The following is an 18,603-nucleotide window of genomic DNA, read 5'->3' as shown; positions in this document are numbered from 1 at the left end:
TGAGTGACACACACACATATCTTTCCAACCAACCAGCAAAGTGTCTGCTCCTCCAACAATGCTCAGACCAAGACCAGTCCGCCCTTTGGAGATATCAATGGTTGTTTCACATCCAGGAATGATGGGACAAGTAGCTGGGTCAGAGGCTAACGTGGCTGGAGTTGAAGATCTGCTTGTGTCTAAAACAACAATTAAACATCCTGGTTACAGTAAGAGGGCTTGATATTAAGAAAGTTACTTTAAAACATGATTTTGAGAGAGCACTGACAACTCTACAGCAAGTTGACCTTCAGAGAACGATGCTGTCAACTCTCCCTTGCCCTCAGACAAGTACTATCCTCTGGTTTTAATCGCAGTTGTCCTGGATCACAGTCTGGATAGCCAAAAAAGCTATTTGGTTAGATACTATTTAGGATAGAATTTAATTTAAGCATCTACACTATGCAACTATGCAATGTAGATCAGAGATAAATGAAGTTCATAGTATCTATTAAGTACATGGATTCAAGGATGTCAGCCGTGCACTTTTGCAATGGGACGAGTCAAGGTCCATCTAACTAAATATTCCATCTCAGACTCAGATTTGTACCACGAGAAAGAACGTTACGTATGAATCAAATACAATGGTAAAAAATCTTAAAGATCCTAGGAGGGGATATTGTGTAGCAACTAAAGGAAAGAATCAGCAACCAAACCATCTCAGATGTTCATTACGTCTACCACTGATGTCCTCTAGGCTTTAAAAAGATGGCAAAATTACATTTCTTCCAAAAGGTAAAAATGGGCATCTAAATTCTTTTGAGACATTTTAAAAGGGCACTGATTAAAAGAAGTTCCACTGAAACTAACAGAGGACTTGACCATTAAGAAACATGCGTTTATGTTGACAAATACTTAGGTACAATGTTAGCAATAGGTCCTGCTGGAACAGTAAGCCTCAAAACTAGGAGTCTCGGCCTCTGAAGGGAACCAGAAGGGCAATTAAGACGTTTTAAGGGCAAACTTTCTGAGCAAGTATAGAACAGGTTACCCTACTGCTCTGGTTTGCAAGTTCTTTGTGTGTATGATGAACAGCTGCTCCTGCTCAGTTTGAGCTAAGCAGAGGAGTCAGGCTGAAGTATAATAATTCTGTCCAGAAGTCATAAAACGTACATGAAATACATGAACTGAAGAATTGGAAGGGAGTCCAGGTATACAAAGTTGACCTTATCTAGATAGGTGCATCCGTATTGGGCCAAAACTGCCTACACAGCACTGCTGGAAACACTGAAGCTGGGTAGAGATGTAACAGAGATCAGATCAACAGGGAAAAAGTACTTACGGATGGGTTGCTTATTTGCCAGGAGTCTGTGCAGAGAAAACAAGGTGCAGGGGCAGCAAAAAGGTGAGCTTGGTAAAACAAAGCTGGGGAATAAATTATAAAATCAGGTGGAAAACCAAGAGGAGGGAGATCTTCCAACGGGTGGGTTGTGGATGCCTTTAAATGGTAGTGAAGCCAAGTTGCAACCACAAATCCCCAGGACACTGGAAGAAGCATTGCTGAAATCTCCATCAGGTCTTTATCCCTAAGATTTACTGTGGCGCAGTGGAGATGGAAGGGATAGACTTGGACAAAAGCAATAGATTTTAAACTAAAACTAAATGCAGAGGGGAAGAAACTAGAAACATTACCTCGTAGGTCTCCCGTGTGTTTCTTAAGATGTCTTTATAGTAGTATAATTGCTTATCAATACTACTGCTAGTAATAAGCAACAGAAATGTGATTCTAACACTTGCAGTAACGTGCATATAAATTAACTGTGATGTGCACATTAATTAAGTTATTATCAGCTTCTCAGTAGGATGTTGCTTAACCATCATCAATCAGTTGGGGAGAGTCTAACGTGGCTAGTCATAAACAGCAAGACAATCCCAACCATTCTCCTGTTCGAGGAAAGATGGCACGACTTTTCTCTCGTGTTTAAAGGAATGCTTCCCACTTTGTTCTAGACAACCATTACAGAAGCACCTGCCGCACAGCCTTTGGGAGGCAGGAGGAAATCCCTCCATCCTCCTGCCTCTACAACAGGCCAGTGGGAAGGCAAGAGCTTGGCAAGGCAAGACTTTTACCAAGTCTTCAGTGTGGAGCCTCACTGCTTTACTTAGACAGATCTGTAATCCGAAAGTACTAGAAAATGCAACTCATAAGACCGCTGAGAAAATCTGTTTACAAGCTGGGTCTTCATTTTTATGTGACAATCCCAGTCAAGACAGACACACAAGGAGAACCTTACTTTTGACTGCTTCTGGTTCTGGTGAGCTGGAAGAGGGGGCAGCCGCTGGCGGCTGCATATTCCTCCTCTCTGCTGAGGCAGTGCTGGAAGGGACTGGTGCTGTAGTTGGGCTATCCGCCTCGGTTGAGTTGATTGTAAGCCTCACCATAGTTTTGGATGTCTTCAGGAGACTAATAAACTGAACGATAAAAAGAAAAGGTGGCAAAGAGTGTAAGTGGACTGTTCAGTTGTAAAACAAAAACAAAGCAGAAGAACTGTTCTGCAAACGGAGCTACGAGTCACAATCCTGCCAGTTTTCTTAATAATGAACAAGGACAAATATTGATGTTTTCTATAAGAAATAGCAGTAGTATGGGCCAGATCTGGCTGATGTTAATCAAGTAGCTTCCAAGCATCTTCGCCTAACTATACCAGATGGGAATGTGGCAGTCTTTCGATAGCTTCTCTAGACAAGATACTATGTTTATAGCAATTATTAGAAAAATTGGAAAACCAGTATTCTCTTTTAATGCCTGGGTGGAGCACAATTCTGATCCTACTGAAGCCAATGCCAAAACATCTACTGATTTAAATGAACGTGCTTCTGCCATCCTAGCTCTTTAATCAGATGCACAGCTGGAAGGAGAATCTGAAACATTATCTGAAATATAGGAGGTAGAGAAGGACACTAGGGTCTAACGCAAAACCTAGTTTAAAGGGATACTGAAAAACTTTCAAAATTAATTGCCATTGACCTGATTTACTACTGACGCAACCCATCCATGTAAATTTATATATATTAAATTTACCAATTCTAATACTTTTAAAGTGGAGGAGCTATGAAGAGTTGTTACTGAGTGATAGTTCACGGCTTTTATCCCACAACTAAGTGCCTCTCAGTCATCAGATCTGAACCACAGAGGGAAAAAAAAATAATCTCAATTTGTAGCACAGAGATAGACAATTTATGTAGCACATTAGTGTAAAATAGCAGCTGAGCTTTAAGTTCAGGCTTTAGCATGTTCTGCAGTAGTTGCCAGAAAATGCCTGCAGATCTTTGGTTCTTCAGCCAGCTTTGACAACTAAGTCAGAGCATAGTCACGAAAACCTCACTGGTTTAACACACAGTCACCTCCCACATTAACTGATGTGATTCTGCAACATTCCTGACATTTCAGAAGCACCTTTTCTACTGGATATCCCACAACAATTTCATCATTCACTGCCAGGATCTGATCTCCAACTTTGATTCGTCCATCCTGGAAACAACATGGAATAAAAAATATGAGCTCCAGATCCTACTCCAAAAAACATTTTTCATTTCCTATTTGGATTTTAAACGTTTTCACACCTTTGCTGCTGCACCATGATCTGTTAAGCTCTTGATAACTACTCCGTTAATTGTGTCTTCTTCACTAATGGCAATTCCCAAGCCTCCTTGATCCTAGGGAAAACAGAAAAATGCAGAGTAGTTAGGTATTGTTTTTATCAAAGTGTTAGAATACATTCACTAAAGACCAGTGAAACCTGCAGACTTAACGGAAGTTTAGGTTTTCACAATGCATCGATATTTTTGTTTTAAACTAATCTACTTGTGAAATAGACTTTCCAACCTACTAACAGTATATTGTCCACCAAGATAAATCTGAAAGATTTCTAAATTCAAATCCACTCCTTTGAAACCTACCAGATCAACTGTGATTCAGTCATTAAATTCATAAATAGGAGTAAGAAACAAAATACTTGGAAACTACGAACTGAGGTAAATAAAACTTCATGATACAGCTTAAATGCATTATTTGAAACCACAGAAAAAATACACACAGGAGTGGAAAATACAGAAGATGGAAAAAATACATGCTCTTCCCATGAAATTAGTAAATGTTTGTGGCAGAGTGAAATTTCCCTAATGCTTTCACCTAGAATTAAATTATCCAGATACGTTCATTTGTAGGATATTCTCCTGGTTAACAATGGAAGGCCAGATGCCTTCCAAGTCGAAAAACTTACCAAGGGCCTGCAAGTTTCTATCCTTATGTGCTCTGAATGCAACTGTTTTCTCCACGTCAATAAACAGGAGCAGCTATTTTTCCACCTTGGCATTTGGCAGCTTCACAGGTAGAGAACATCTTGCTATTTTCTCCCAGCTGCACAATTTCCACTAAACATGTATGTTGTTGGGGGAGATTTGGTGCTTAAAATCTGCCAATTCATTTACTTTGAACAACTAAGGCAATGATTTTACCTGAGGCACCATGAGCAGCTAGTTATGAAAAGTTTTGCAAATAGGACACGAGGTGACTTTCTCTAGAGACACAAAGAAATTGGCCATTTTATGAGAAGTTAGAGACTCATGTCATTGCCAAAGTCAGTCATTACGTCAGGAAAACTTTGGGGTCCACTCACAGATAGGAAGAGACGACCTCTACAAATCTCTAGTTGGACTTCCAGTAATTAAGAGACAAATTTTGCTTGCCATAAGAGGGACTCCATTACAAAAAAAAAAAACCAATCTAGCGAATACAAATGCGGCTGAGTAAATTTAATTTTCAGCACATACCTTAGGGAGTTCCACATACTGAATGTTTTTACATGAACTGAAGTCAGAGCAAGCACTGGAGTTTGCAGCATTGATATCAATCTAATTGAAAATTAAAACATAACAGTGAGCAACTATATTCAACATTTTGCATCAAACTAAAGTAGCGCACAAACATTTAAAGTGGGTCTGATCATTTTCTGGATTAATTTAAACTGCTATAACCCTGTTTCTGGGAATGTTAGATTTACTTCATAGTTCAGATGAACAAAAAGTAAAAAAGAATTGAGCACAGCTTTACTAAACGTACCAGCTTTACTAAAATCTCATTTGTTTTTCCCTTGGATTTCTTTTTCTTCTGTAATACTTTCTAAGCAGATAGGGCAATTCTCTCTCCAGAACAATGTTAGTATCTCAGTCAAATGAAAAGAACAAAAATTTACTTTACCTCTTGATGTTGAGGTGTCCCTGAAGCACACTGTGAAGCCTCTGCTGACTTTGCAGGGCAAACAGCCATCTGGTTTACTGCATCTTTATTTCTACAACAGATTCAGTTAAAGCATGTAGTGAGAATGTAGTGATACAGCACGGTATTTCTTAGAACAAGTTTAAGTCTAGTGCTTTCTCTTACTTTAGTTCTGGTACTCACAACGCAAATATCAAAATGGAAAACTCAAAATGTATATAACAACTAGTAAGAACTCAGTCCAAAAGCACAGCTACCTTAACAAAATTAAAAAAATAAACAAAACAGAAACTCTCTGTGCAAAACTTGAGCATATTAAAAATAAACCTTCTTAGCCAAACTTTTAACCAGAACTTACCTGATAAAGATTATTTTTACTTTAGATGGTGCACACTTGATTATTGAGGAAGCATTCTGATGAGTCCTTCCATAGAGTATTTGCCCATTTATCTACATAAAGGAAGGCAGCAATTTTTTATCAAAGTATTTTCATTCCCTTAAATTAATTTTTAAGCCTTAAAAAAAATCCATTATTCCACACCACTGGCTAAAGCAGTAATTGTATTCAAACAACAGAGTATATTGTGTCCTGCTTTCACTCTCTTCTTCCAGTAAAAAATTTTTTATAGTTTGATTTCAGACTAACACTGTCTCACTGCTAATAATGTCACTCTGAGTTATACTGGGTTGACTTGACACATCATCTGTTTCCACTCGCCACTGATTACCTCTTAACTGATGTGGTGATAAAGCAGGCCCATGGGAAATTCCAAACATAACAAATAAATGAATCGCTGATATCCAGAAATGAAACTGCTGTTTATGGAACCTCAGCCAGGCACTTTACACCTAGGAGTCTGAACACGGGTGCACCTACAGTCTGAAGACTTGACCTGACAACCATTGTCTTCATTTGGTAGAGCACTCACTAAAGTCTCTTGAAGCTCCTATGATTCAGATATGCTTGGAGGTATCAGTGCGAATTTGCAGAATAAGACCATTATTCGCAGACATTTTATTAGATGCATTTGTTCTCAGAAATGAAATACTACAGCGCAGAAGTCCACTCTAAGAAAGTGGAAATGACTGGAAAAAGACAGCTTGGACCTATGCAACGGGAAAACAAAGCAACACATACCCAGGTAGAACTTACAGAAGCAGAAAAGCAGCGAACAGCGAGCAACAGACGCAAGACACTGAAGTGAGGGCTGAGCAGAACAACAACCCCTCAGGTCCCACACAGGTTGTGTCCACCAGGCATGGTCACAGGGATACTGAGCCCTGTCACTTACACTGGAGGCTACAATCCAGATGCAGCACTGCTTTCAGGGTTTGTCATGGGCTTGAGAAGAACCTCAGTCAAGCTGTCAGCTGGGGGACAGGGCATGGCCTGCCACAGCTAAGAGACAGCTACTTGGGAACATAAGGAGCAAGATCAGATGTCTCCTCTGAGAAGAGGTTGAGGCAATCTTTTAGCATCAGTTTTCAGTTTTACACCACGGACAATAAGCAAGAAATCACACGAGAGCAGACTCAGACAAATGTGTTTCATTGTGTTCTGAGGATACTCAGCGTCTGCAACATCAAGGTTTTAAAAACAGACGTTTTAACTGATTCAAGAGAAGTGCCTGGCAGGTAACGTTGGACTCTGCAACTAACAGGTCCCTCCAGGAGACCAGGTCCACAGGGCCACAAATCCCTTAGTTTCTCTCCTAGTCTGCAACTGTCAGTCTACATCATTTACTCTCTCAGTGTCTTCCTCAAGCCTTGTTCAGTCTCATCACTCCCTCCCTGTAACACCTCCCCAGTATATCCCCAAACACCTCTACATACAGACTTCAAGTCACACAAAGCATTTCAGTGAGGGTAAAGTTACCTACTGTTATCAGAAAGAATGAGGAAAGCTATAGCAGATAATATGTCTGTAAGTATCATCAACTGAACTGCGGTATTATAAAAATATGCCTTATGTTCACACATATACTGGGAATGTTAGCTGCATGTTCAGCAGTTGTGTCCCTTCACAAAGCCACCAAAAAACAGCTTGAATGTGTCATGAGATAGAAGTCCATAATACAAACAGATCTGTTCCAGTTTCCCCAATTTAATTTCCATATTATATGTTACACAACATCGAAATATTCTGGTATTATCAAACTTCCAGTAGACAGAGAAGTAATTAGAAAGTCTGGAGCACTCCACAGATGGTGGACTAAAGGACTTCAATATTCTTCCATGGTCTGCAATGCATTGCCCTTCCGTACATCTCCATAACCAGAAAAACTGCTGTCATGCCCCATTTTTATCCATTTTAAATACACCCCTCCCCCTTTACTCAGTACTACTACAATCAGGAAAAATATCCCAGCATACACCAGAATGAATATCTGGTAGCATACTGATGTCAGCTTGGGATAACTCAGGGATTTCGAAGTCCACTGAAGAACACCTATATTACAGCAATAATCTAATATTTTAGTGCATTTTAAGTTAGTATGTTTGGGTTTCAGCATAAATTGTAAAAACTCACCTCTAGTAACTCATCTGCAATCTGTAACCTGCCATCTTTGCCAGCTGCTCCATTTGGATCAATTCCCACTATAAAGACACTCATCCTGGATCGGTCTTTGTTACCAGCAAGACTGAGTCCCAGACCTGTCCTTCCTTTCTCCAGCTCAATCACGTGTAGCTCCCCTGGCAGGTTTCCATAGCGCTGCATGATCTTTTCTAAATGTAAAAGTGTGGGCAGCAGAGGTTGGATTTACATTAGAAAGTTTCACAAGTCACCTAGAGAGTCAAGATCAGTGTCCAGCGGGCAGTATCTGACAGAATAATCTCAAACTGGATGAGAGGCTTTTAAGTGTATTCCACACTTTCTTTTAAGCTAAGACTTAGGTGATTTATAATAATATTTCTAGTTCCTTATTCTCCTTCTAACTTCAGAAAACATTAAAACTTCTCTTAAGAAAAAGACTTTTCACACATAAAAGCAATAATCTTCCATCCAGTGACACTTTCAGGTAACAGAAGCTATCAATCACATCAATCACTGCCGTCAGTAACCTACAGCACACTGAAATTCCTCAAGTAGTCCGACATGTGAAACAGTGAATTTGGACCACAGAGGAAAACAGATTGGAGTGCAACGAAGAAGAACAAATTAGGTTTATGCTTCACCATGTGCATCTGACCAAGCACAACTGAAAGCTGACAGTAACACCCAACACCCAAACCATGACGCACACAAGAACGATGTAGTTCAAACTGGATCCCCCCGTACCTTCTGCTACGGTGCTATTTCAACACTGAGTATTTCAAACATTATCACAAAGGATGAACTTACTCCAGCTGTAACCGAACTCATCCTCCTTCTCCACATCCTCTGGGACTCTGCTAGAAGACGACTGTGCAACATCACAGCTCATTCCTGAAAATGCTGAAGGAGGAGGCAGAGGCAAGTTACAAAGCGAAGTCTTTTCTGGCTCTGAATCAGTCTGACCAAATGCCTGTGGAGAATAAGAAAAATGCAGTGGCTAAGCAGAATTAGATTGTATGGGGCAAACTAGTATACAAAAATGTCAGAATGGCAATGACTATGGCTTTCAAGTTTAAATACCAAGCAGCTGGAATTCTAAATGAGTCACATGGCACAGAAAGGCTGCAAGAGATCAAAGACAGAAACAAACACCAGGCAAGGTAAGAAATAACATTACTCCAAAATGTATTCAGAAGCAAACAGAACTCACAATAAAAGCCCAATTCAGTAAAGTTTTATGTGCCACTTTACATTTCAGAAAAAATTCTCTTATGAAGACTCAAAAGAGATTTATTTTTTTTTTAATGCCATATTTGAAAAAGAAAAGCCACAGCATATAATTTTTTCCTTTGGAAGCCAAATAGGAGGAAAGGGAAAGGAAACAAACAACTTGGTGCTTTCAAAAATGCCTCCAGAAAAAAAGAAAATAACTGTTGTATTAACTGAAAGGACAATTTAAAAACAAAGTGAAACAGATGATAGCTGAAGAAATCCACAGTAATTGGACTTTTTCAGTCTTATTTACTGGTTTCCTATAAGCTGCACAGGGGAGATCAAATAAAGGAAGATATTGATTAAATCACAAAGAAGAAAAATACTTTTGGTCTTGATGTATGTGGTCTATTCATAGTCTCAAAAAGTTAAAAGTATAAAGACATGACTGCAATATAATGGTTTAAACACTCAAATCCACAATCTAGCAAGCCTCCATTCAAGGCAGTTTCCCTGAGGAATATGGACTCTGATCAGGGATTTGGCTAAGTGTTTCTAATTTATATCATTTTGGCTTGCTGAGAGTAAACACGTAGGCAAGAAACTCGTGTCTGAATATCATCACTCCGAAGTTTACGCACGCCCAAAAGGCTCTGATACTTGGCAGATCAGCTATCGATGTGAACAGCAAAAACTAGATGAAAACCAAGTATTTTTCCAACACTAGGATTTTCAGGTGTTGCCCTAGCTTCATAGCCCTGTTCTCATCATTTCAGCTTCCATTAGCTCCATCGGCAAAAGTCTGAAAACAGTACCTCAGATGGTGTCTCTGGATCCCCAAAACAGGGATAATTTCCTCGTCAGAGGAAGAGTGAAATGGATAACAACATACACTTTCAAGACTTCAATCTCCTTTAAATTAGAAGTGTTTTAAAAACTAGAAAGTTACCAATTTAGTCATATTGAGATTTAAGGAAGGTCCCATCTCCCAGGGAAAATGAGTTACCTTCATTCTCGCTATACTCCAAAGATTTAAAGGAAATCCAAACACCCTATTTCAACGCTCTCATTCTGCTTTTGCTTGAAAAAGATTTTCCTTTCACTCAGGAACTTGTTCTAGGAGCTTAACTAAAAGGTTGCTAAATTTCAAAAATGTGGGAAGTTTTAACATGGCAGCCTAGCCAACCATTTACATTAAAAATGCCATGTAAATGCCACACGATTTTTTTGTACCGTTGTATCATGCACATTGATAGGTGCTTCAAATCTAAGACAATGCCATCCTGCTGAGATGATACCTTGCATCACTAAACTTCATGTAGACATTATTTACAGTTTACACAAATTACACTCTAAAATATGCTAACAGTTACAGGGCAGACATAAACCTCAACCAAAGCAGCAAAATTCTAGGAAAGACATTGTTACCCATCAGAATCAAAGTAGGGTGGAAACACTACTTATTAACATTTGAAGCAATTTTTCCTAATCAAAAATTCATGTATCCACCAAAAGTTGGTGACAGACCTCCACCGTAAGGAGGGCCGAAGTGGAAAGCAGTTCTACAAACACTAATTTTTCAGAGTGCTTCCTAGAGTTTAAACCAGAAAGCTACATAACATAATGAAAAAATGAGGAAACACAGTGAGAGCAGACCAGATCAGCAAACCTTACAGTAGCCTCTGTGTTTTAAAACCAAAATTAATGTATCGCTTTAGCGGTACTCTTGGTAAATGACAGTGTCCAAGAACTCGATAAAATTAAAGAAAACATGACCAAAAGAAAAAAAAACAAAAACAAACCGAAAAATTGCTGTCAAGGACCTCTGGAAGATCTATAAGGTGTGGATGTATGGTCACATCCTGCCAGATCATCATTTATGAACTGAAGCCGTCACAACGTGATTGACGAAAAAATGCCTCTTTCTCTACCTCTATGCACGTGAATCTGAATATGTCCAATGTTTGATGAAATGCTGAAATGTAAGTAAAAGCAAGGCTTCTTTGTGAGAAGGGTAAAAAGAGTGTTACAATGCCACTTGGGTGGAGGGGACCACCTCCTGCCTCCAGAACGCAGCCTGCCACGCGTGCACCACCCGCAGCAGAAGCTGTCCTCAGCAGTTTACACACACATAAGACTTCTGCTCCCTGAATCGGGCCACACACAGAAAATCTAAAATGCTTTCACTCATGAAATACTTCCAGTGTGCCACGGCACAGTATTTCATTTGAAACACAAAGCATCAGGCAGTGCATGAACCCATTTGTCTACCAGGGTCACTCCAATCACAGCCAAGCATATTAAAAACAGCAGCAAGCTTGGAGCAGCATCACTTCCAACAAAGGAGGCACACGCGGAGGAAGCAGCAGTATTCCAGAAGGAATCACAGGCCATGTACAAACACACAGCACACATACAGTAGGACCCACTCACTGGAATCAAGACAAACCTTGAACGGTGTGGGAGCAAAAGGGTTAGTTGGGGAACAACGGAAGGTAACCCTAACTGGATTCGATACCTCCTACAGTAACAGAAAACAGCAATCCACATGTTACAGCACCTTTGGCAACACGCAGCATTATTAAAGAATAACTCGTTTTCAATTACAGGTTCATTCTGCTAACTGCAGCAACTTTATTAACTCTATTTATAAATAGACAAAAGTACTTAAGGGGTTAATAAGGATCCTGATTGAGCAACGTTTCTTACTGTACATGAACCTGAGTTCAGCAGAAGCAGACAGAGAAAACAGGAGGCCATTCTTATCTCAATGTGAAAAAAGGAATTATGCAGAAACTGCAGAAACATTAGGTTTTCTGTAAAAAAAATTTTTACAGATTTTTTTTTCAGAAATACTTTTGAAAATACAGAGAATACAAGCCATCATTTATGTTATGCTCCTACTCCCTTTCCTCAGAACTGTAACAAAGATTTCAAAAACACACATGCAATTATAGCCACGTATCATATCATAAACATTCATTGTACATCCGATACATTTGACAACATGGCAAAACAGACATGGGGCACAACCACTCCCGAGATGTAGAACCAGCTAGAAATTATTTTATTAAATCAGAAGTGCATGCACATAAGAATTAAGCCTTCATTCATTATTGTGTTAGAGGTTAACTCTGTTCCTGACACAAGTAACGTGCAGTGAGCACTAACCACAGAAAACAGAATCCAACTTTTTTCATATTTCCAAAGATGTCAGCATCTGTTCATGGTGGGTTAAAACAATTTTTAAGAAGCAGAGGGAAAATATTTTCAGCATCATAAAATGAAAGCTGCCAATATTTTTTTTTTTTTTCATGCAAAAAGAAAAAAAAAAAGAGATTTAAAAGCTGGAAAGTCCTAACCACATAAAAAGAAAATGTGGAACACAGCAGCAAAACTCTTCAGGCTGATGAGAGTTACTTTCAGGTGGACATTTTAACATATACCGCAGGGACTGATCTCACAGTTGAGAACCTTCTCCTTCAGTAGTTCTGATTAGATCAAATTTAGTGGCTACGAGTAATGGATCTGGTAATTTTTAACTTCTTCAAAACTCCTCCATGTGCGTGTGTGTCTGTCTTTTTAATTCATTACACAGAGTTTCCACTCCCATCAGCACAATATTTTACGCAAATTTACGCAAAATCCACAGAGACACTAACAGCAAAGAAGCACACATATAACTTTTGGTGAGTCAAAAGCTGACAGCGTGTCATCATCCAACCTTGCCAGTGTTGAACTGAGAAGAATCAGCAAATGGGTTAGTGCTGCTGAAGACAGCTGGCCTACAGAAAAGACTGTTCTGCGGGAAAGGCAGGGAAGGGTTCTAAAAGGAAAGCATAATAGAAACTAAGCAAAAACATTTTTAAATGAACCCCTCGTGACTCATTAAACAAAATATACTTTTCAGCAGTTTGTGCTAACCAAAGTGCTTCCTCCACTTTGCTACGGACGTGTGAAGGTAAGCAAAACTGTATTTACCCTGTGTTTGCATCAGCTATGTTTAGCAGAGTGTGGAGGAAAAGCATGGATCCTCATACCTGTTCTAGCCCACAAAGTGCATAAAGTGCAGAATTCAGCAGCATGAACAACAGAAAATCCACTTGCTGTGCTACTTGTACAATTTTATCCAAGCACCTCAGTGTACGGGATACTCTTACAAATTAGCAAAGTATAAAATGGTGGATTTCTGGATTAGAATAAACACAATTCTTTGTAATAACGTAGTAGGTTTAGTTTTATTTTGAAAACCACAGACTAATTCTCATAAATTGATTTACCTCTTTTGGTAACACATTCACTGTGTGTTTCACAAAAGAGAAGGTTTTGTAGTATTAGGCATCTCTAAACATATTTCATATCTAATAATAACTTTTACAGATCACTTTGTATGTGTGTACATGCATCTATAATTCTCTGAATTTATCCTTTAATGAAACTAAATTATCTGGTCTTAAATAATACAAGGTACTTCTTTACTATTACTTAACACAAAGAAAGTTTTCCTGGTTTTTAGCAAAATTAGAGGATTTTAAAAATAAATTTTTGTATATATAAATCCAACCATTTATATATCTTACGTAGTTTTTGTACTCTATTTTGAGATCAGAACCTGTTTAATAAAGAGAGGACAGCTCTGATTTTGCATACTATGTTGGAAACACTGTTCAATGTATACTTAAAAGTAATTTCTACACCAGGGGTATCCATCTGGCAACTGCTTAAATGTCTTAGGGCTGGAAAACAAGAAGCATAAGTGGAAAGGAATGTGAAAGGCTTGAAGCATCATCTGATACATTTATATCACACTAATTTAATCTAGATATACGTTGCTGTTTAAAAATTTTCTTAAGAGGTTTTGGTTTTTTTTTTAACGCTCCTGGAAATAGAAAATGTATCCCTAAAGGTTAATTCTCAAATATCATTTTCAAAAGAAAAAGTAATGTAATTTGGTAAGAAAACATATGTCTTGGTTCTACAATATCTTCAGCAATGAGAAAGTAGAGCTGAGCATGAACGGTTTCTTCACTGGCAAGTCACTCAAAGTCAACAGGCAGTTTCTCTACAGTTCAACAAGACTTTCTGTTCACACGTGTGATTAACACTTGATTTTGTTGTTTATAAAGAGAAGTTTGAGAAAAGTGATTTGCCAGTGCAATGATCCTATTGCACTTTAATCATTACATTTGTCGCCTGTATAAAATTTTAAATTGTATCTTGATGAAATTTTAAGCAACTAAAATAAGATTCACAAACATTTTGTATATAAACGGTGAAATCCTAGTAAAAGACAATACAAAAGATCAGCCACAGCAATTCAAAATCTTGCCTTTCGTATTCTGTCATAGCACCTAAAACATCACTGCTAGCTCAAATTCTAACCCAGGCAACAGCATTGACTACCATGATAAAATATGGAGCGCTTGAGTTTGCCTAAACAGTCAGGTTTTAAATAGTGTGCATGAAGCACGCTTTCTTGCAGAATCTAAGACAAGAAAAGCAAATGCTAAAATAAAGGGTATTTTTCCTCTTACTGCTTTTTGCAAAACAAACCCGAAAATAACAGGCTTTATTTTAACTTTTTTTTGTTTGTTTGAGGTTTTGTGGTTTTTTTTCCCCAACTAACTTGTATTCAGCATTTTATTAATGTACCCAGGATGCTAAGGTATCAGAAAATAGCAAGCTGTAATCCTACATGTTATCTGGGACCACAACCATGCCGACAGATTACTTTTTACTCAGAAATACTCAGAGCAGTATCAGTATGAAACACAGATTTGATGCACAACTGCATGCTAGCAAAACTACCAGCTAGTTTTTCACAACCCATCTGCATTATTCGGGCTATTCTGGAGTACACTCAGGATCTCTTTAACCACTACAGCAGCCTGAAAGAAGAAAGCAAACGGGAAGAAACCGACTCATTAGCAACATGTCACCTGAAGCTGACTGCCTTGCCAAATACAAAGTGGTACCACATTAAATACAGCTGCTGTGCGCATGGGTGACTGCACACAAATGAAGGCAGGACGTTCCTGTGTAAGATCTTATTATAAAATACAGATGCAAGTTTCAAAAGATGAAGACAATAAACATAATGCCATTTACAAAGATCACAACACAAAGCACGTGTACAGTAAGAGCATTTGCAACGCTTCTGCTTACAGAGAAACAAAGGTTTGTTAATGAACAATCAAGAAACAACCAACAAGCTTACTAATTGAAAAATAAAGAGAACAAAGAACTACAATTAAAAACAGCAACGGAGCATTCTCTAAATAAAACAAAGTTGTGATAAAGTAATGGCATCATTCTCATCCCAAACTGGCCTGAACATTCAGCAGTGGCAATTTTGCTCACATCACAGCAAACGCAAAAGCCTTACTTTGGTAGCTTGGGTATCAATAACCAGCATTCAACAGAGCTTTTCATGCAACTTTACCTTAGGTGACTGATGATAAAATGGGTTAGTAGTTTTCTGCCCACAGGGAGCAGAGGCTGAAGAAGGGCTATAAAGAGACTCTGGCTGGGGAACAAGAGTTATGAGACAACTAGTAAATAAACATGCAGCTTACACAGACTCTACAATGAGGAAGTTTAGTCTATAGTGATGCAAGCAACTTATATCAAAGCTCAGTAGCTTTTGTCTGCAATGTCCATGCAGCTTAGTGACGGAAAACTTCCGTGTACTTCTAGGTCCTTTCATTAATGTCCCATGAATTTTTTAACAGGTGCTGTATTTCTGCATGCGCTCCTCAGACATGCTGTCAATCTCTAAAGAGCTGGGTTTAGTTAAGACTCCTACTCTGCCCCTCAACAAATTATCTTTCTTGAGGCTTTTCAAAATAGTTTGAGGACGGCGTGCTGGAGGGTAATTCCAAATCCAAATCGATTTCATTCTAAATGGAAATAATACTTAAATCAAATCTTTGTTCCTAAAATAGCTGAGATGGAACTTTCAGGATTAACATCCCCTTCCCAAACACCACCACCTTGAACATTTGTTTCATCTATTACTATGTATTACATCTCTTCTCGTATTCTTTATGCTTACCCTTGGTCTGTTTATAATGCTCTGTACCATAAAGACTACAGGATTGCCTGCCTTCCGTATGGCTTCCACAGCTTGCTCATGGCTGGCATCTCTGAGGTCAATTCCATCCACCTGTAATTGGAAGGCCTCATCTTAACATTGCAAGAAACTACAAGAATCATGAGTCAGCTTTGAGTTTTGGTTAGGGAAGTTTGACTAAAACCTAAGCCCAAACCTCCATGACTGGTGGAAAGGTTTTTATTGACTTGGCCTGAGGTACCTCACACACAGGTATGAGATTCCCAAAAGCACTGAAAGGACATCAAATAAATATTCTCCATCGTTTTAAAACATTTCAATGTTCCATTTCAACATGGCTCAGGCTCCACACGTTTTCCCACAGGCAACATAATAGAAGAGGTATGATAATAAGAAGAGATCAGGCAATATAAAAGAGAGCAGTAGCATTTGCCAAATACTGCTTCCTGTAAATCTTATCTCGGAATAACCTACCTCCCAGGACTTTGAGATTTACAAACTGAAACTTGTTAGGTGCTGGAGGGTCTTTCATTATGTCAGTAAAGTGTGTTTTTTCCCTTTCTTCTCATTCTTTTTTTTTTTTTTTTTTTAATAAAGAAAGGCAAGATAAGACCAATTTTAGCTACTAGACACTTTTCCCAGAAGCTAATTTTTAAGGTTGAGAGCTGAAAAGCTTTCTCTCTTCTAGAAGAAAGCATTTACAAAGGATGGCTAAGGACAAATTTTTGCCTGGTTGTTTTTCTGCATGCCTTCATCTGCACTGGTGTGTAAAACAATTTGTCTTGCAATCCAGGTAGAACAATGTTATGGTGAGGTTAGCATCAGTAAAGCATTCTCACAACGACCACAATAAAAGCTGGAAGCTAACACAGAAATGTTATTTGTTAGTGGCAATCCTTGCACACGAGTTATATAATGAGGACTACCCCTATCATTTTGTCTAACTCTACCTTAAACTTAACCATCCAATGTAAATAAAGAGAGAACGAAAACAGTCTGAGAGAAAATTCTAAACCCATGAGGAACTGAACAGTAACACTAGGGCTCTCCGACTCCCCAAGTCTCAAATACTGTATGCACTAGTAGAAAAGCCTAGACACACCACAACTCCAGAAATGGAAATAATCCGTTCAGAAACAGTCACCTTAACACGGCATTAGTTACTAGATTTCGCTCACCCACTTCAACTTCTGCAAGCATCATTGTCAGACAATCACAATCGCTGCATTCCTAAAAATCCAGGTATTCAGATATAATGAATGTTTCTTAACTTCGTGGCCATCAAGCAGAATTCCACCTCCCAACTTGTCCTGCACTGGAAACTCTTCCATCCTGTTGCAGAAAGTGCTACCTATATGACGGCATTAACTCAAGACCCTTTTTATGGATCTTGTGGCAGATGGTGAACCGTGGTTTAAGTATCACCTCGTAAAGCCAGCCCAGTCCGATCCAGGGGAAGCACCACCACCTCCATCACCCTGCCTGTTATGTTCTTATCGACGGACAGTCAGCTAAGGACATCTAGCAGGGTGAAAAGGAGTCCAGTTCCTAATGCCCTGACACTAGAGACGGGGTAACGTCTGACTTACTGTTAATCATCACAGGAAAGACACACTCTTTTCAGTATGTTTTTTTTCAAAATCTTTAAATGAGAAAGCAGAAGTGGCTGCATGAGCACAGGACTGGCTAAGCAGAAGAGAAATCTAGGTGAATTCTTCCCTTCAAAACACCATTGGCTACCCTATCTTCAGGCACGGGCACAATGCTCTTAACTTCCCCCGTGTCAAAGCCAGTTTTCTTCATGTCAGCAGGAAAAAAATTGTGTCTCCCTTAATTCCTGCACAAGAACGATGTGATCTAATTAAGACTTAGGAGGGAAATAAGCTTGGCATTTATTTGCATGGTTTCCTACTCTCTGGCCATTTCTGTTTCTATCCAAGATGCAAAGATAAAACTTTTTAGCTTCACCAAACTTAAGCTTTTTCACACACATGTAGCTTTCTACTACACAAGTAAAGCTACACAGGCTTTAAAACAGGCAGGTGGAACTGCTGGCTTTGTACACAACTGCTCAAACAGTCACTCATCTAAGCTTTAGGTTGCACATTCAGTGTAAAGTTGTCTGCACACAAACATCAGCAGATGGTAACTACACTCTGTATGGCTCAAGTGGTGCCAGCTGGAGCAATTACACAGCTGTCGACCCAGGACCACAGATCCATCTCAGCAGCTCCTGAGATGCTGAGGATATTGCAAGCAAAAGGCACTTGGCTGGTACCTCCACAATCCGATCTCCCGTTTTTAGTGTTCCATTTTTGCCAGCTGGGCTATCTTCCAGGATGTGCTTGATAAAGATCCCTCTCATCACTTCTCCGTTACTCAGGCGGCTCCCCATCCCTCGTCCTCCGACAATGCTGATCCCCAGTGACTTGCTGGGTTCTCTCCAGAGTTCAACCCTGTTGTGACAAAATAAGGACCAAAATAAAAGAAAATCTGTTGTGATTACGACAATGCTGCACACTGAAG

At 39.1% G+C, this 18,603-nt stretch overlaps 1 protein-coding gene across 4 annotated transcripts in view; it reads right to left on the bottom strand.

Annotated features, from left to right (window-relative positions):
• The window catches only part of MPDZ (multiple PDZ domain crumbs cell polarity complex component), an 87,776-nt gene that overhangs the window by 11,205 nt on the left and 57,968 nt on the right, over positions 1-18,603 (bottom strand). For 3 of the 4 annotated variants that reach the window (XM_086628719.1, XM_086628720.1, XM_086628722.1), the window contains 14 exons: positions 18,356-18,533; positions 16,060-16,170; positions 15,448-15,531; positions 12,730-12,831; positions 11,455-11,526; positions 8,601-8,763; positions 7,788-7,984; positions 5,616-5,707; positions 5,240-5,330; positions 4,813-4,893; positions 3,604-3,696; positions 3,437-3,511; positions 2,274-2,451; positions 34-179 (listed from right to left, as the gene is read on the bottom strand). In XM_086628719.1, the coding sequence (XP_086484845.1) occupies positions 34-179; positions 2,274-2,451; positions 3,437-3,511; positions 3,604-3,696; positions 4,813-4,893; positions 5,240-5,330; positions 5,616-5,707; positions 7,788-7,984; positions 8,601-8,763; positions 11,455-11,526; positions 12,730-12,831; positions 15,448-15,531; positions 16,060-16,170; positions 18,356-18,533 (1,663 nt within the window). Of the gene's footprint in view, positions 1-33; positions 201-2,273; positions 2,452-3,436; positions 3,512-3,603; positions 3,697-4,812; positions 4,894-5,239; positions 5,331-5,615; positions 5,708-7,787; positions 7,985-8,600; positions 8,764-11,454; positions 11,527-12,729; positions 12,832-15,447; positions 15,532-16,059; positions 16,171-18,355; positions 18,534-18,603 lie in introns of all 4 variants that reach the window. The other variant, XM_086628721.1, reaches the window with a different exon arrangement.

This window comes from Tauraco erythrolophus, chromosome Z (genome assembly GCF_009769465.1).
Source record: "Tauraco erythrolophus isolate bTauEry1 chromosome Z, bTauEry1.pri, whole genome shotgun sequence".
In the NCBI taxonomy this organism is placed as follows: Eukaryota; Metazoa; Chordata; class Aves; order Musophagiformes; family Musophagidae; genus Tauraco; species Tauraco erythrolophus.
This window is presented reverse-complemented; position numbering and strand designations above follow the sequence as displayed.